The sequence below is a fragment of the Nothobranchius furzeri genome, chromosome 16, assembly GCF_043380555.1.
Source record: "Nothobranchius furzeri strain GRZ-AD chromosome 16, NfurGRZ-RIMD1, whole genome shotgun sequence".
Taxonomy (NCBI): Eukaryota; Metazoa; Chordata; class Actinopteri; order Cyprinodontiformes; family Nothobranchiidae; genus Nothobranchius; species Nothobranchius furzeri.
This window is the reverse complement of record NC_091756.1, coordinates 34,000,966-34,018,671: the sequence shown is the minus strand read 5'-3', so window position 1 is coordinate 34,018,671 and position 17,706 is coordinate 34,000,966. Positions and strand designations below refer to the sequence as shown.

General features: G+C 43.8%; 1 protein-coding gene across 5 annotated transcripts; it reads left to right on the top strand.

The window, feature by feature from the left end:
- Positions 1-5,695: 5,695 nt before the first annotated feature.
- On the top strand, positions 5,696-17,706 carry brsk1a (BR serine/threonine kinase 1a). Of its 5 annotated transcripts, none has more exons than XM_015963302.3 (19): positions 5,696-5,919; positions 6,031-6,125; positions 6,351-6,436; positions 7,633-7,773; positions 7,936-8,052; positions 8,294-8,327; positions 8,750-8,818; positions 8,899-9,045; positions 9,965-9,996; positions 10,139-10,303; positions 11,216-11,313; positions 11,562-11,715; positions 11,834-11,894; positions 12,906-13,182; positions 13,270-13,318; positions 13,407-13,530; positions 13,862-14,072; positions 16,131-16,220; positions 17,349-17,706. In XM_015963302.3, the coding sequence occupies exons 1-19, from the start codon at positions 5,835-5,837 to the stop codon at positions 17,558-17,560; spliced, it is 2,247 nt and encodes a 748-aa protein (XP_015818788.1). In that variant the 5' UTR covers positions 5,696-5,834; the 3' UTR covers positions 17,561-17,706. The 5 variants fall into 5 exon arrangements, with proteins under 5 accessions (XP_015818788.1, XP_054605144.2, XP_015818786.3 ...); XM_054749169.2 differs by having other exon boundaries at positions 12,561-13,182; positions 17,361-17,706; XM_015963300.3 differs by having other exon boundaries at positions 12,561-13,182.

The following is a 17,706-nucleotide window of genomic DNA, read 5'->3' as shown; positions in this document are numbered from 1 at the left end:
CTTCAGTGGTTTTCTCTGAGTGAAACAAAACAAAAGCTAAAGTTGCTGCAGGGCCAGAGCTGGAGCCTCTGCTCTGGCTGGGAGCCGTCACACTTAATGGAGTTAATCTCCTCTTAATCTTTGCTTTAGAACCTGAGTCGGGCAACTTTTCTTTTTCAGCCTAAGCTGCATCACTGATGTAGAGATTATGAGGAAGTTGGATCACAGAGAGATGACATGAAAAATCAGGGTTTCATTTGGAGAGTTGCATTTAAAGCAGTTTTTATTTTCTGTTTTAGGTGTTTTTTTTAACCCGGATAAATGTTATTTTACTTTTTGTCTCCATCTTTAGTCTGACTTATTTTTTATTTTTTCTGTCACCATTATGGGGCGACAGTGACACAGGTGTTAAGTGCTCGCCCCGTAATCAGAAGGTTGCAGGTTAGAGCTCCGCTCAGTTTGTCGCAATTGTGTCCTTGGGCAACACACTTAACCCCCCTCGCCTGCTGGTGGTGGTCAGAGGGACCAGTGGCACCAGGGCTTGGCAGCCTCGCCTCCATCAGTGTGCCCCAGAGCAGCTGCAATACATCGTAGCTCATCTCTACCAGGGTGTGAACGTGTGTGTGAATAGGTGGTCGTGTTGTAAAGCACCTTAGGGGATTCCAGGACTCTAGAAGGTGCTATGTCAAATACAGGCCATTTACCGTTTACTCAGCAGGACATCTCTCGCAGTGTTTGTGAAGAAGGCAGGTTATTTTCATGTCAGAAACAGATTAAAAAGTAGTTAAATAGGTGTTTCCTCCCTCCTTCTATTTCTGTTTTGTGATTTAGCACAAATCCCTTTTGGCTGTGTGAAAATCGACCAGCCAAGCGCAGATGAAGATGAGCTTTTGGGGAATTATCCACCCACATGCAACATTTCAATTTGAGATTTTTCAAAGCACTTCAGAGATGATACATTCAAATGTCCCACTTTGATTAAAACCAATACCTTTGTGTTACTTTTGTGGCTCATCAGCATTTTCTTTGCTCACAGTCAAGCAGGTTTGTGCAGACACACTCCTATAATGCCAGAAGTATGAAACAATATATTTTAACTGATCTATTTATTGTCCAATATTACTAAAACACCTAAATAATAATCATCATCATCATCATCATCATCAAGTTTATTGTCCAATATTTCTAAAACACCCACATAATAATAATAGTAATAATAATAATAATAATAGTAATCAAGTTTATTGTCATTTATAACAGTAAAAGACAAAGGGAATTGGACCTTTTCACCTGCAGATCTTCCACTAGAGGGCAGTAGACTCGTGAAGTGCTGGGTGTGTTAGCTTTGTGATGAAAGTACTTATCCTGATACTCCATAAATGTTTTAAGGCCAGACGTGCTTTGATGAAAATTTTTGACAATAATTCACAATTTGAATTAATTAGTGCCTCGGTGCAATTGCCACATGTAAGCTGGAACACAGGCTCTATTGGTCAGTACTCTTCTTCCGGCTCTTGAAGAGTACAGATGCTTTTTTTTATCCTCTCCCTCCCTCCTCATCCCAAGGCTCTTTGTCCTGTCTTGTGTGCACGGCGCTTTCTGCATTTTTTCTGGAAACTGGAAATGATTAAAAATGGATCTGGTCAGTTGGTCTCTCCACGCGATTGACAAAATGTTTTCAACGATGACAACGGGAGAAGGGGCTCCCGGATGCCCCTCTGGGACAGAGCCAGCTGGGTACATCATGGACTCCTGGAAACAGTGGAACCTGATATGCCTCTCTCAACTGTCTGTAGAGGATTCTGAAGATGTCTGGATATTCGTGATTTTGGTGTCAGGATTCCTGCTGTTTGGCCTGAGCGGTTACCTGACTTACCGGAAAATTAACGAGCTTTCGAGGAATATTGGCTCCATCCCGGAGCTCAGGGATGGAATGCATCACGCTGTGAATGCACAAACTCATATAATTGTCGAGATGAGTCGTAAGCTTGGAAATTTGGCTGAGATTCAGGCTCTGGCACAGAAGGTGGATTTGATCAAGGAGCGAGTGGACAGATCAGCACGGACTGGGATTGATTAATTACGCCATTATTGGATTTAAAGGGGTTGACCAACAGAACACTAAGGCAGAGAGGAAATTATCTCTGTCTGTCCCCAAAACAATTCTTAACTGAATCTGGTGCCCTTGAGCCTGTGAGGCTGAAGTGATAACTCCCCCCTCAGAAGAAATGTGGAATGCTGCAGTCGCTATGGAAACCCTTTCTCCCTATCCCAGTCTGGGCGGGGCTGTGACCGGTGAAGGCCATGGAACCGTATCTAGGAGTCAATGTGCTCTCTAACCCATTATCTCCCTCCCCTGTCCAAACAGAGGTGATGAGTGCTGCCCCACGTGGCTGCACGCACTGAAGTGAGGAGAGTCCCAACCCTACTTCCCCACCTAGTGGACACTTATGTTGTGTAATGTCTGAAGTCTGTGTGCATATCTGTTTGAGGTGTTTTTTGCATAGCAAAGCTGCCCTCTCTGTAGAGGGTAACTCTGAAGTGCTCCCCCCCCCCCCCCCCCCCGACTCTATCCTCATATAAACCCCCTTGATCTATTACCGTAGCGCAACTCGGGTTGCAAATGACCACAGTCACCAATTCTTGTCATGTGTTATATGAATGTATGTCTGATCTCAGAATTGTGTGTACTGAAACTCTAATTTCCCTCTGGAATTAATAAAGAATCTTTGATTTGAAGTGAATTGAATTGAATTTACCAAAGGCAATAAAACATATAGTCTACCTTTTTTTTGCATTTTTGTTACAGTTTTTATCCATTTTGAATCTCTGCAACTATGAAAAATGAAAAACCTTAAAATGTAAATTGTGAATTAAACTTTGCAGTTTTGCAGGAATAATGTCTGGTGGAGGTAGCATATGTTGCACAAAGTACTCAGGATGTACAAGAAACTGCTTCCTAGATGCTAGAAATTTGGCAAAATAAGGGAAAAAAATCCCTTTAGGAGGTTTGCAGCTCAAACAGACTGAAAAGAAAAAAATCTGCTTTAATTGAAACTAAATAAACCTTATAAAAATTAAAAAGGCACTCATTTTACATTTAGAGCCCCCTTTTGCTTATACGTCATAACTTTTTAGTCTGCACTCCTCCTATCTGCCTTTTATTATATTTGCTGTGGTTACCATCAGGGGCCGATATTTGTGTGGCCCTAAGCAGGATTCCTTTGTGAACCTCCCATACCAACCAGTCAACACCATATAATTCATATTTCCTAGGCTTTACTGTCATTAGCTTGAATCACACTGTTCTGAATGTTCATTCTGTGTATTGATTCATAATTATCTTCTTTTTTCTTATTTAACACAGTGCATTAATTAGATGTTTTTTTAATCGTTGGCTGACATGTTTTGGCCAGAACTTCCACCTTCGTCAGAGCCGCCAGCTGTTCATAGCGTCACTTCCGTTTATGTGCGAGCAGCAGAGGACGATGTCGCCATCTGCTGCCTGCATCCTTCATGCTGATAACGCAGCCCCATCTGTGATCCGACGTGTAAACACCGTCGTCCCTGTTCAATGAAAAAAATCAGCGGTAACAGACCATTGCACAATCACAAAATGGATTAGGACAGCACACGTATCATGAATACAGAACAACAAAAATACAGAAGATGGATTGAGGAAGCGATCGAGATAAGGAGACGCAGACACAAGAACAGAGACGACAGTGTTTACACGTCGATGACACATGGGACTGTGTTATCAGCATGAAGAATGCCAGCAGCAGAGGGCGACATCGTCCTCTGCTGCTCACACATAAACGGAATTGATGTAATGTACAGCTGGCGGGTCTGACGAAGGCAGAAGTTCCGGCGAAACATGTCAGCCAAAGGTAAAAAACCCATCAAATTACTGCACTGTGTTAAATAAATAAAAAGATGATGGTAATTGAATCACACTGGTTTTATAATGTTTACCTTACATTAGTATCAAACAACAAAATTACCTAACCAATTTGCATTTTAAAACACAGAGTGTAATTTAAGGGTGGTATATTAATTCAACTATTTGAAAGTTATTTCCAAAGAAAGAAAAACACTGAACTTTCTGTAAACAATTTAAGTCTTTTGTTCTTAAAATTTGGAACAGATAAATGAAATGCAAAATCACAAAAAACGTCAAATCAAATAACACTATAGAAAATATTGCATTGTAAATGTTCCACCTGATATAATTGTGTTTGTATAATTGAAAGTTATTTCAAAAAATTCACATTATCTTGGTGCTCTTCGGGGCCCCCTGGTGGTGTGGGGCCCCAAGAAGCCTTGGACCGTTCTGGTTACCATGGTGATCACAGTGAGTCACCATTAATAGCTTCAACATTTCTTTTCATCTTTGCCTACACAGATTCATCTTATTACAGGAGGATGAAGCTGTCGCTGCATCTGCTGCATCTTTCGAGATTCCTTAGGATTTTTTTAAAGTAGGAAAATTAGCCATCCTGAAAAATAGACCAACATTTCTACGACATTATTACATTGATTGGGCTTTTCGCAGTAAATACCGTATTTTGACTTGAAGCGTTTGTTGAGTCTAAGCTGTGAAATTCATCTTTATTTGTGTTAAGTCCCCGCAGACCCACCCGGTTATTCTGAAAGCACAGCTTCCACCAGCACCGTCCCATCTGCAGCTTATTCTTTCTTTCTTTCTTTTTTTAAACAAACGTGTTTCATCAAATCAGAGAGGGAGGTGTACGCTGCGGCCCACACGCGTGTTTAGAGAGAAGAGGAGGAGGCAGGAGCAGGGAGGATGGAGAGGGGAGTGAGACCCGGATGCTGATGCGAGTGGGGCGAAGGAAGGAAGAGGAGAGAGATAAAATATCGATTTACGGCAAGAAAACGGAGTATCATCCAAGCGGGCCCTCTTTTTTCTGCCCTGCCTGAACTGTAATCAGAAGTGAGGAGGAGGAGGACGGGGCGGCTGGTTTGTGCTGTTTCACCTGTGCGTCCGCCGATGACAGAGCAGGGACACGCGAAGGGAGAGAGGAAGAAGATGCTGTGATCCGCTACTTGCAGTGATGTAGCGAGGCAGAGACTGGCAGAGGCAGGGAGGGGGTGGACTAGACGCTAAAGGATGCTTGTTTGGCGAGGAATACGCGTTGCAGCTCGTGATAGCGTGAGAATGTGGCGGCCGTTTGATAAAAGTGACCATTTAACGACGCCCGCAAACTTGAAGCAATTCTTTTGACAGGCGCGAGACCACGGCCGTTGGTCGAAGCTTTGAAGCTAAAGGCTAGCCTCGCTGCTGTGGGGGAGAGCGGCGGCGAGGCTAAAATAACATGTTCCACCTATAAAATAGGCCCGACGCAGAAAACAACCTCCATTTATTCTCCAGGGCAAACGCATTGTGGGACCTTTAGTTAGTGAACGCTAACAGCAGCTAGCATCGCAGCCGGACTCAGAAGCTGCCTTTTTAATAGCTGTGTGTTTTTACAGTTATCGTCACAATTAGCTCGTGTATATAAGAGAAACTTGGTAGTTTTGCCTTCAGAACATTGTCAGCGTTTAAACGTAACGCAGGGGCAGGTAATTACTTCAGAACACAGCTGGAGGACATCCTGTCATCAGCATTAGCTGTTTAGTTAAGTATTAATGCCATGTTAGCTCAGAAATTTAGCTCAGATTAGATAAACAACCCTAACTCCACCATTTTGTCATGTTACATGTTAGCAGCCTTACATTAGCAGCGTTTTACCTGAAATAAAAGAAGTCCCCTTAAAGTTTAGCATCCTTTATCACAGTGATCACAATAATCTCAGTGCAGTATTAGTTACTATAGTGTATTCAGTAGGAGCAGTATGAGTAAGGAACTGTCTCTGAGTCAGTCTGCTCAATATGTTGGGCCCTATCGACTGGAAAAGACTCTGGGGAAGGGACAAACAGGTGAGGTTTTAATCAACAAATACAGAAAGTTGCTGTCCTTCCTTTAAATAGATACAAATCTAATCACACATGCTTGATTTTTGGTTATTTTCTTCTGTCTTTGTCTTTCAGGACTGGTCAAACTCGGGGTCCATTGCATTACGGGTCAGAAGGTAGCGATCAAAATAGTCAACAGAGAGAAGCTGTCTGAGTCAGTCCTGATGAAGGTACAGTGTGACGTCTGTGAGGTGTTTGTTCACCGTGATGACTCCAGAGCTAATTTTACACGCAGCCGGCCGGCTGCGTTCTTCTGTAAACAAACTGTTGCCTCTTTTCCAGATCTGTCAGCTCTTAACATCAGTTCTGATGCTTCGCAAATGTCACTGACTGGCTTGTGTGTGCTGCTGCTTTAACACCTTTGTTACTATTGTCTTTCTACTCTTCTTTACTAGGTTGAGAGGGAGATTGCCATTCTGAAACTCATTGAGCATCCGCATGTGCTGAAGCTGCATGATGTTTATGAGAATAACAAATATCTGTGAGTTCCTTCAGCCTTCAGAGGAGCCTTTTGCTCCTGCATGCTTTTAGCAGAATCTGTGGACCTTGATGGATAAAAATACCGTTTTGAGAGCACACTTCCTGTCTTTACTATAATCCTTATTTTAATGTTGATGCTGTCAAAACTAATTGGCCTGAAAGAGAGGATAGTCCATGTTGGGGTTCAGAAATGACACATAAAACATGTTTAGAGGTGTCTAATAAATCCTTTAAATCAAGACTTAAGTCAAGATTTATCTACTAAAATGATTCAGATAATGTAGAAAATGGAAAACTGGGAAGTAAAGATCTAGAGAAACTATTTAGAAGAGTCCGAAAAGGACATAAAAATGTTTGGATTGTTTTTATTCATTTTATTTTATTTATTTATTGACATATGAGGATAAATCCACTTGAGATGAGTCATCTCGTTTTTGAGCGGGTCCCACATTACCACAAGTAAACAGCAAGCTGGCAGAGTCAGTAAGCAAAAGGGACAAATCTAAATCATTGATAGAAACTCAGGAGTAACAAACAACCTAAAAAAAAGTGTTGAAAGTATTGCTGAAATTTAAACCAACGTGCGTTTAATTGCAGTAGTTGCTACTGAGGTCAGCAACAATTATTGAGGTCATTTTATTCAACCAGAAAACAAAAATATCTATTATGATGTTATGAGTGTGCGAGGCTAGGTTTTATTTTTGTGGTCTGATCATCCAAAACTTGTGTCAGTGCCCCACTGTGGGTTGGGAAAGCCTGAGTTAGATTTTTACCAGATAAGATATTTTTATATTGTCACTGAGATTGATGAAAAATGTAATCATAAGCCAAGCCCACTTTTTTTATATAGCACCTTACAACAGTATAGAACCGACCAAAGTGCTTCACAGAATTAAAATACATCAAAACAATACGCAATGTAAAAGTACATGAAAACTAAAACTTAGAAACTGGAACTAAAAGACTCATGCTGAGTCAAAAGCCAAAGTGTAATAACTCGGTTATTATGCATAAGCATAATAATCACCATAAATGGATATAAGTAGTAAAATATGTTTGTGATTTAATATGATTATTATTTAGCCTACCTGCAACATTTGTGTAGCTCAGCCAGCGAGTGGTGTAGGGGTTGGTTTATTTTGTGGGTCAGGAGGTGAAAAGTAGGTTTTAGAGTTGGTTGTGCTCGCTTGCCCACAGGTACCTGGTGTTGGAGCATGTGTCAGGGGGCGAGCTCTTTGACTATCTGGTGAAGAAGGGCCGGTTAACTCCCAAAGAGGCCAGGAAGTTCTTCCGGCAGATCATCTCTGCTCTGGATTTCTGCCACAGTCATTCCATCTGGTTGGTTCTCTTGGGGGGGGGGCTTGGCCATATGTAGTCAGATGAATTGGTCTCCTCTCGTAAAATGTTAATCTAACAATCCGTGGTTAAAATGGATGTGATTTTGTTGCTTTTAGACTTGGTTTTATTGAAATAAAAGTGCATGAATGTGTTTGTGTTCAGTCACAGAGACCTGAAGCCGGAGAACTTGCTGCTGGATGAGAAGAACAACATTCGTATTGCCGACTTTGGTATGGCCTCCCTACAGGTGGGGGACAGTCTGTTAGAGACCAGCTGTGGGTAAGATCAAGCACGCAATCACATATAGTGTGTTCCTGTTTAAAAATAGGATTTTTCATTACATGTTTAGTAACTTTCAGTGGAAATCGGTTCTTTTTATGTCACACTTCCTGCAGAAGTGGATCTTCCTGTTTGTCACGGAGACTAAAAACACTTTTATTTTAGTTTTAAACTTAACGCTGCCTCTGCCTCAACCTTCATAGTCATAGGCTTATTATTGTTGCGTTGCCTTTGATTTCAGATCACCACACTATGCCTGTCCTGAAGTTATACGGGTGAGTCAAACGGATCTTACCTCTAATAAAAATGAGTGAATGATTTGCATTAATTATTAATTCAGAAGCAAATACGTAGCTGCTGGAGCTGAGCACCGATCGACGACAGCAATGATGTTAAAATCAATAAAGACGAATGTAAAAACGCTCAAACGGGTATTAAGTCTGTAACTTGTGTTGTTTTTATGATCTCCAGTCACAGTGAACCTTAATCGCACCCAGCACTCAGAAGATTATCCAGTCCTATTAATGAAATATTGACTGAGAAAGACTAAGTGCAGGGATTAGAATGGATTACATCATTTCTTTTGACGGAAATATAGTCGGGTTTAATCTTGTGTAACCCCTTAAATCTGTGTAAAGGAGCTCTGTGAGTGTCAGCCATTATTTAGAGACTCTTTTGTTTTTTTCTCCGTTGTCAGGGGGAGAAGTACGACGGGCGGAGAGCGGATGTGTGGAGCTGTGGGGTCATCCTTTTTGCTCTGCTGGTGGTCAGTTTTTTTACTTGTGCTTTTCATTTGAGCTCTTTAGCCCACTTATGTTTATATGTCCTTCCCCTTTCCCCCCACAGGGTGCCCTGCCTTTTGACCATGACAACTTACGCCAGCTCCTGGAAAAGGTGAAGAGCGGGGTGTTCCACATGCCCCACTTCATCCCCCCAGACTGCCAATCACTGCTCAAAGGCATGATTGAGGTCAACCCTGAGAAGAGGCTGACGGTACGTGACTAATCAGATTATTGTTATTATTAAAGACCAAGTTCACAGAGAAGTTGCTTTTTACGTTTTGATTTTGCTATACGATCGCTCACACTGAGATTCACATGCAGGCTGAACATGAAAATAGTCTTCTACCCAATTTCCTGCATTAGCCACCAATGGTAGATAGATGGGGAAAGCCACTCAGATCTATGTCACACTCAAACACTCAGCCATCTTGGCTCATGGTGTGGAATGATGTTGTTGGTTTAGCATCCAGGAGAGCTAGTAGAAGCTTACTGTTAGCATTAGCAACTCAACATGGCAGAACTTCTTCAGGCAGTGGAAGAGTCTAGTTGCTGTTAGCCAATCTGAGACGGGATATCTGAAAATCAGGAAATAATAAGACTAAACCCTGCAGTTTTCTGCTCCCGTCTCCTCTGATTTGAGTCTTGTGCCTGAAACAAGAGCGCCACAGTTCTTTTTTCTTCAGAGATCGACTCACAAGTCATTCATTTATCCTAGAGAACACTGCTTCATTTCACCTGGATGCTGTTTAGTCTTTTTATCTCCCACTGCTGAAGTATCCTGTCTTTATCTGTGTCTCTGTGTTTGCTCACCCTGAATTCTAAATAAAGGCAGAGTTGCATTTTCACAACTGTATTTTAGACACTTACAGGACTCGGGTTTCACATTTAAATCTAGATCGATAATCTTTAAAAAGCTTTTTTTCTTTTACATTCTAACGAGTAATAAAATACTTAAATAATTTGTCATCCTGGCACTTAATATGTAGTGTTGATGAAATGTGCAGAAGTAAAAAAAAAGAAAGAAAATAAAAAGAGTGAGTATGAAGTGTTTGCACATCACAGCTCTGTGGCCATCTGGCTGTGAACAGACTAGAAACTAATGGCCCCATCTGCCCTGTCACCTCTTACAGCTAGAGGCCATCCAGAAACACTCCTGGTATCAGTGAGTATACATTCTTGTTTTTTGTACATTTCTTCACTGCTGTGAAGTGATGCTGCACCATATTTATCTCCACACATGACTCTCTCTCTCTGTGTGTGTGTGTGTGTGTGTGTGTGTGTGTGTGTGTGTGTGTGGCTTAAAGGGGGGGTCGTAACGAGCCGTGTCCCGAGCAGCCTCCTCCCAGGCGAGTGTGTGTGAGACGAATCTCGTCCCTGACAGAGCTGGACCCAGATGTGTTGGACAGCATGCACTCGCTGGGGTGTTTCCGAGACCGAGTCAAGCTCACGCGGGATTTACAGTGTGAAGAGTAAGATATCCGAACGTGGCGATTAAGTTTAATTATGTACTCTAGAGTCAAGACACACCTGGAGCACAGCACTTCATTAATAAAAGGAAACTCTGTGGACATGTTTTTTTTTTTTTCAAACATTTGGAGGACCCAGCTGCCAAATAAAAACTAGAATAATTATAACAAAATGTGGTAATTACCATGGACTTTACTGCTCTTCCACCTGTTCTCTCTTTGTAGTGGATTTAAAGGGATACTTTCCAACTTTTTCATTTATTTAGATAATTTTCTTGAGCCAGTGTGTGCTAAAACAATCCTTTACAGGGTTCATGAAATGCCACCCAGCCCCTATCTCCCCCGTGGCCAGATTATTCCACTTGCAACTTCAGACTGGCAGGCCACTCTGTTGGGACTTAGGAAAAAAAATTGAGCTCACATACGTGGCGCTGCAATCTGCTTCCAGCATATTTCCTGCATGTTTTAGATCATGAACACAGCTGATTTGTGTCATTTAACGATGAATCACTCCTGTAGACACTAATGAAGGCTGGGAGACATTTAAGCTTTTTGATTAAGGTGTTAAGAAGATGAACGCACAGTGAGGAGATAGGTATTTATTTTGGTTCTACAGACGGCCACTAGGGGGTGCTAAAAGCAAGCCAAAACTTCCTGGTTCCCATCGAACTGGCCCTGATCATCGTGGTTCTTCCTCTGTACATCAACTTGATTCTTTTTTTAATGAAAGCATCTAAATATCTGCCAAATCTTAAATGTTATTATGCAGCTGCATGTTTAGCAAAACAGAAGAAGTTTAGTCACTTTTATTTTAAATAGAAACTGCGCTGAGAATGACTTCCTTTTCCATTTGATTTGTACTAAAAATGTTTATTTCTGTAAAACAGGCTTTTATTAGCTTTTTTTATTTTTCAGAGAAAACCAGGAGAAGATGATCTATTACCTACTGCTGGACAGGAAGGAGCGCTACCCCAGTTATGAAGATGAGGATTTGCCTCAACGCAATGATGTGGGTGAGTCATAAGGAGGCAGGAGGGATCCATTCATGGAAAAGAAACTTTTTCCAGCTTTTGCCTGTAGGAAGTAATTAAAGCACTTCTTTGAGTCTGGAAAGTGAGATAAAAGTTGTTTTCTTAGACGACAGAAGAGGGAGAGGGCAGCCATGTTTGTCACGGTCACAGGTGGTAGTGAGTGAAAGGCCTGAGGGAAACTACCATCTAAGGAGCAATGGGGTTCAAATCTTTCTGGTGCTCCTCTGTAGCGGACCCTCCTAGAAAGCGTGTTGACTCTCCGATGCTGACGCGTCATGGCCGCTGTCGCCCTGAGAGGAAAAGTCTGGAGGTACTGAGCGTCACCGAGCAGGGATCTCCCACGCCGCCTCGCAGGGCCCTGGACACAGCTGCACACAGCCAGAGGTACCGTGTTGCATTCCTCTTCCTATACAGGACGAACTCTGTGATCTCTGCCAGGAGGTCAAGAATTCTGTTGGTAACGGTTTCCATGGTAATGATTAATGCTTGTATCTTTGATCAGGTCTCGCTCAGTCAGCGGAGCGTCCAGCGGCCTCTCCTCCAGTCCTCTCAGCAGCCCCAGGGTGAGCACACACCTTTAATCATAAAACACACTAAAGTAGTTTCCAGCTGCTGGACTTGGATCTTGAAATGTTGACGTTAACCAGGTTTTATTTTCTGTCCACACGTTCTATATCATTTTCCTGTGTTTATATTTTGTAGCAGAAAACTTCTACATCAGATCCTTTTATGTGAACATATTTTTATATTTATCAAATCTCTGCCTGTGGACCTCTGCTGTGAAAATGTTTTAAATGATCTGTAAATTGTCCATGCATGAGCGTCTCAAGCCATCATGACCCTAGCTCTAAATTCTCACCCACTGTTTTTCTGTTTTTAACCACTTCTGTCCTCCTTGTGCATCATGTACTAGTCCCACAGAGAAAACAACAGAACTATTCAGTTTGAGTCAGTCGTCGTCACTGCCACTGTTGCTGTCTTTGCATCCTTTAACCCCGTCACCACCGCTGCTAGGAGCACGTCTAAAAGACTCCAACAGCCAAAACGAAGCTTTCATAAACAATACATGTACAACTGCATCTTCACTGTTCAAAAAATGCACTCTTCTGTCATTAAGCATGGTATTCATTTCCATCCTTTCTTCATTTCCATCCCTTCTCTTTCTTGTTTTCCATGTCTCTCACCCCCCACTCCTCCAAAACCCACTCCTCCAAACCCCACTCCCCCAGTCCTATCAGAGCCCCGTCTTCACGTTCAGCCAATCAGACGTCACCTGTGCCACCGCCTCCCCCCTCACAAAGGAGACCAAAGTGGGGAGCACCACCACTCCTCGCACAGCGCGGTCTCAAGACAAGCCCAAAGCGCCGGCCAACCCAAAGACCCAGACCCTGCCCACCAAAGGACCCACCGAGCGACCCCACCTGCAGCCCATCAAATCCCTGCCTCTGCACAACCCTTCCTCCCACTCCCCCTCTCCCTCCCCTCTCCTGTCACCCATCCCTCGCTTCTTCTTCCCTTCGTCGTCTGTCCTGAAGTCTGTGACTAAGAGCTTCTACCCAAACTCTGTGCCACAGGTCACCCCTCAGGGCTCTCCGTTGCCCACACCCTTGGGCACCCCTGTCCACCACCCTCACCACCCCTCCTCTACCCCGCCTTCCTCTTCCTCATCCTCGTCCTCTTCGCGGGCGGAGGGAGGGGGAGGGGTGGGCTCGCTGTCGCTGACCCCGCCCTCCAGCCCCGGAGGGGGCAGTGGCATGGGGGCCAGCAGCCCCGCCCACTGGAGAACTCGGCTCAATTCTTTCAAGAACAACCTGCTGGGCTCGCCCCGGTTCCATCGGCGTAAGCTACAAGGTGGGTGTAGGTGTGTGTGTGTGTGTGTGTGTGTGTCTTCCAGCAATACAGAGCCAGACAAACTTAATCATGGTTTTCCTCTCCCAGTTCCAACATCAGAGGACATGTCCAGTCTAACACCAGAGTCCAGCCCTGAGTAAGTCACAGTCCTGGAGGTTTACTGTGGCTGAGGTGTCCTCCCCAAATGTCCCCTAACCTCTTTGTTTCTTTGATCTGCCTTCAAGGCTGGCTAAGAAGTCCTGGTTTGGGAATTTCATCGGTTTGGAGAAAGAGGAGCAGATCTTCGTGGTGATCAGAGACAAACCTCTGAGTTCAGTCAAAGCTGACATCGTCCACGCTTTCTTGTCAGTGAGTATCCCATGTGGCCTGTCTCACACGCTGCTCCCTGTCCAGTTTCTGTTTGCATAAGGCCCGTGGGGAAAGATTTCACGTGCACTCTCATGCTGAGCACCTCATAACTTTCATTATTTCAGTTCTTTCTGTATGTATTCCTTTTTTTTAATCTTACTCACTTGTGGCACCTGGATGGGTCACTTTGCTTTCACCAACAGCTCACTCTTTCTCTCTCCTGTCCTCACCCTCACCCTTTGTCTCCCTATGCTCACGTTGGCCCCCGTACCTCTCCCGCCTCGTAAGTCTGTCGGTCTCTCTGCTTCTTCTCTGTCTCCCCACCACGCAGATCCCATCTCTCAGCCACAGCGTCCTCTCTCAGACAAGCTTCCGGGCCGAGTACAAGTCCTCCGGCGGTCCCTCTGTCTTCCAGAAGCCCGTCAAGTTCCAGGTGGACATCGCCTTCTCGGAGGGCGAGAGGGAACGGGACAGGGAGAGGACAGAGAGGGAGGGCAGGAGGGAGACGGGAATCTACAGCGTGACGTTCACGCTCATTTCAGGCAAGTGTGGCAGGCTTTGGAATGAAAATGAAAGAGTTTATTTAAGATTGTTGTGGGTGTCTTATGACAGCTGGGTTGGGTTGTTTTGGTCATGGATGCTGGAGACTAGATAGACCAATATGCCTTTTTCTATTACTGATACCGATGCCTGATGGCAAATATGTGCTTCTGGGTTTTTGGGATGATTATCATGGCTGATATCTTTCCGCCTTAGCTGCAGGTTAAAATGTCACTAGGATCTAGGGCTGGATCATACTGTCATACATACAATAATAATACTACCGGTAATTCTTCTCTGGTTCAAAAAACATATCATGACGTGTGCTAATTAGCTTTAACACATCATTACGCTCACATGGGTAGCACAGAAGGCACACAGGACTGGAATCTCAGAGTGCCCCTCAAATGAGAAGAAAAAGAAGAGGAAATGATGTTTTATAAGGTAGTACAGGATCCCAGGAAAGGCAGAATTGGTAGAAACAGCAGCATGAAAAGAAGGTAGTCGGGAAGACTCAACCAAAGGTCACACCAAAGCCTGAACAGGTGAGTTCTCAGCTGCTTCTTAAAGGAGTCCACTGAGTCCACTGATCTCAGGCTCAGGAGGAGAGAGTTCCAGAGTCTGGGGGCCACAGAAGCAAATGATCTGTCACCTTTGGTCTTTAGCCTGGTGTGCTGCACAACCAGTAGGCTTTGGTCTCTGGACCTCAAGGACCTGCTGGGGTGTAGGGACTAAGAAGATCACCAATGTAAGATGGTGCTTGTCCATGTAAGGCCCTAAAGACCAGGGGTCTCATTTATCAAACATTGCGTAGAATCCTTACTAAAACCGTACTTAAGCTCAGCAAAAAATGTACTTACGCCAAGTAGGTTTGTGATCTATCAAACATGGAGTACGCACAGCTGCACGCAATCTCCGCTTCATAAATCAGAAACTATCTAGAATGTTTCTCAGCTGCATTTTAGTCACATCCCGCCCTCACCACGCCCACTTTCTGCCATAAATTGTCAATGCAAAGTGCCTTGTGGATCTCATGCATATACATAAGCTGGCTGTTGCCATGACATGGCGACCGTAGATTATGGCAGATCAAGAAAGCCCAATTTCACAGAAGCAGAAGTTGAGGTACCTGTGGGTGAGGTGGAGAAATGAAAGGAAGTACTTTTGCAAAACAAATACAGTAAGAGAAAATCCACAGAGTAGCACAGCGTTGCTGAAGCTGTCAATAATGTGAATTCTTCAGAGAGATCTGTGGCGGATATTAAAAAATGATCCATTCGGGATTTGATCCCCAGACTCCCGGGTGAAAGTCACACACGCTAACCAGTCACCCAAACGGAGATTTCCCCTGTACAAGTAGTCAGGGCACATGATCAATCGGGTCACAGTGACAGGACACACACACACTGTCACGGACGCATGACATTCTGTCTCAACCTGTCCCCCTGCTGATTTTCTGCATTCCGTATTCTGTGCTTCAGGCTGTGTATGTGCATGTGTGTGTGTGTGCGCACACGTGTGTGCGTGAATGTGTGAGTGTGTGGGGGGTCTTGTTCTGTGTGAAAACGAAGCAGTACAAGTGATAATGCTGCAGGATTTCATAGTTTTATCCTTCTCAGCAGCAGCACTGCAGGTGCTCTCCATGTCCAACATGTGCGTAAGCCAGGTCCTTAGTCTACTGCGCACATTTATCCGTTAAGTTTTCTTTCATAAACCCCAAAGTTTGCGTGGAAAGTTGCTTATGCAGTTTTCTGACCCCGTTTTGTGTGTAAGCAAGCTTGATAAATGAGGCCTCTGGTGTTGAGTGACCTCAGAGGAGTTGGATAAACCCTTCCATTGTTTCAGCGTTCTTGTTGGGATCGTGCTTCATAAACCTGAGCCTGATGCGACATCTAAAGAGAAAACCCCCATGGTTACACCAGTTTTATTAGATTTTTGTCCAAGCCAGAAAATAAAGTATCTCAGATTTTTTCTTTCAGGATTTGTGATTCTGAAAGGTTTGAAAAGGAGTTTAAACTCCAGATGCCTTACCTGCACTTGTGTACGATGTGCGCCCGCAGGCCCGAGTCGCAGGTTCAGACGAGTGGTGGAAACAATTCAAGCTCAGCTTCTCAGCTCCCATGATCAGCCGCTGGTGCAAGCCCTATGTGGTGAGACTGCTTACACACACCTATCTGCTTATTGATGGAGTAAAAATAAACACTATTCAATCGTGGGCGATTGATTTATTATTTTTGTTTTATTTTATTTTTTTACTTATTGATTTCTATCAAAGTTTATTCATTTATAATATTTGCTTTATAAGGTAAAGAAACTAAACCATTTGTGTTGGATTGGGACAGTTTCTGATGATTTGATTTCCTGTCCCCCCGCTGATATTCTGCATTCCGTATTCTGCGCTTCAGGCCGATGATTTGATTGCATTTTTAGATGTGTCTTTCAACAGATGACTCTAGAAAGACACAAACTTCATTACATGAATTGAGGAAGAAAATATTTGCAACAGTATATTAATTTCTGTCTTCACTCGTAGCTTTTAGAAAGTTAGACGTGTGTCGTGGCTGAAGTCACCAGGGATCTGTCTCATTGTCATGAGTTGTGTTTGAACGTTGGCAGCAACAAAGCCGAGGACATCAGACACGGCTTTTGGCAGCAGCTTTAGCTGACTCGTACATTGTCCAGCTACAAAAATAAAACTTGTTAAAGCTTTTGGTAACCTGACAGCTAACTGTTTAATTCCTGCTGTTCAGCAATGCTCCTTCACCGTAAGATTTATTGAGATGCAGGGTCCTCTCCTTCGTTACCAAGCCCACACCTTACTGTTCTGCTGGAGCATGATCTGGCTCGCAGTGATGGATGGGAGGAAGTTCACTTTCAAATGAACAACATGCATGTTTCCTAGAAGCAGGAGGTGTAAACTTAGAATAGGAGGACCCAAATCATTAGCAGTTATTGAAATAATAGTGTTAGATGGACATTAGAAGTAGCAGAAAGTGCCTGCTGATGGACGACCTGCCTTCCCTTTATTAAGCATGTAATAATTTGGCTGTTTGTATTTTTACCTAACAGATGCTTAAAAGTGGCAGGAGCCCTAGTAGAGATCAGTCAAACAGAAAAATGATCAGGATTTCATTTAGAAATGTAAGTTTTGTAAAATAATTCCAGCATACCAAGATAAACATGGCAGCTTTGCAGCCACTAGTGCAGCTTCTTCATGGCCCCGACCCAAGAGTGTAACACGCATACACATGAAGTGACTTTCCTGTTCTCGTCTTTTGATCCCTTTCCAGATGAGAAGAACGGCCGGCCCCACGGGACCCCCACCCGCCAAAACTCGAGGCGCTCTGAGGGTGGGGGCGACAGGTGCGAGTGGGGCGACCGAGCAGATGGTGGAGGCATAGGAGGCAGCGGAGGAGTCCTGCAACGCAGAGGCTCGGCGAAAGAGAGAACCCGCCTGCTCTCTTCTAACGGAACCCAATCCCAACCATAGGATAGCAGACGAGAACACGCTGCAGGATGCTTGGGTGACACCCTGAACAGAGACAGAACAACTCCATCTACAAGTATCCCTGGAAGGCATGAGACACTCCCACTCTTCCTTGACTTTGTTATTAAAAGTGATTGACCCCAACAAGG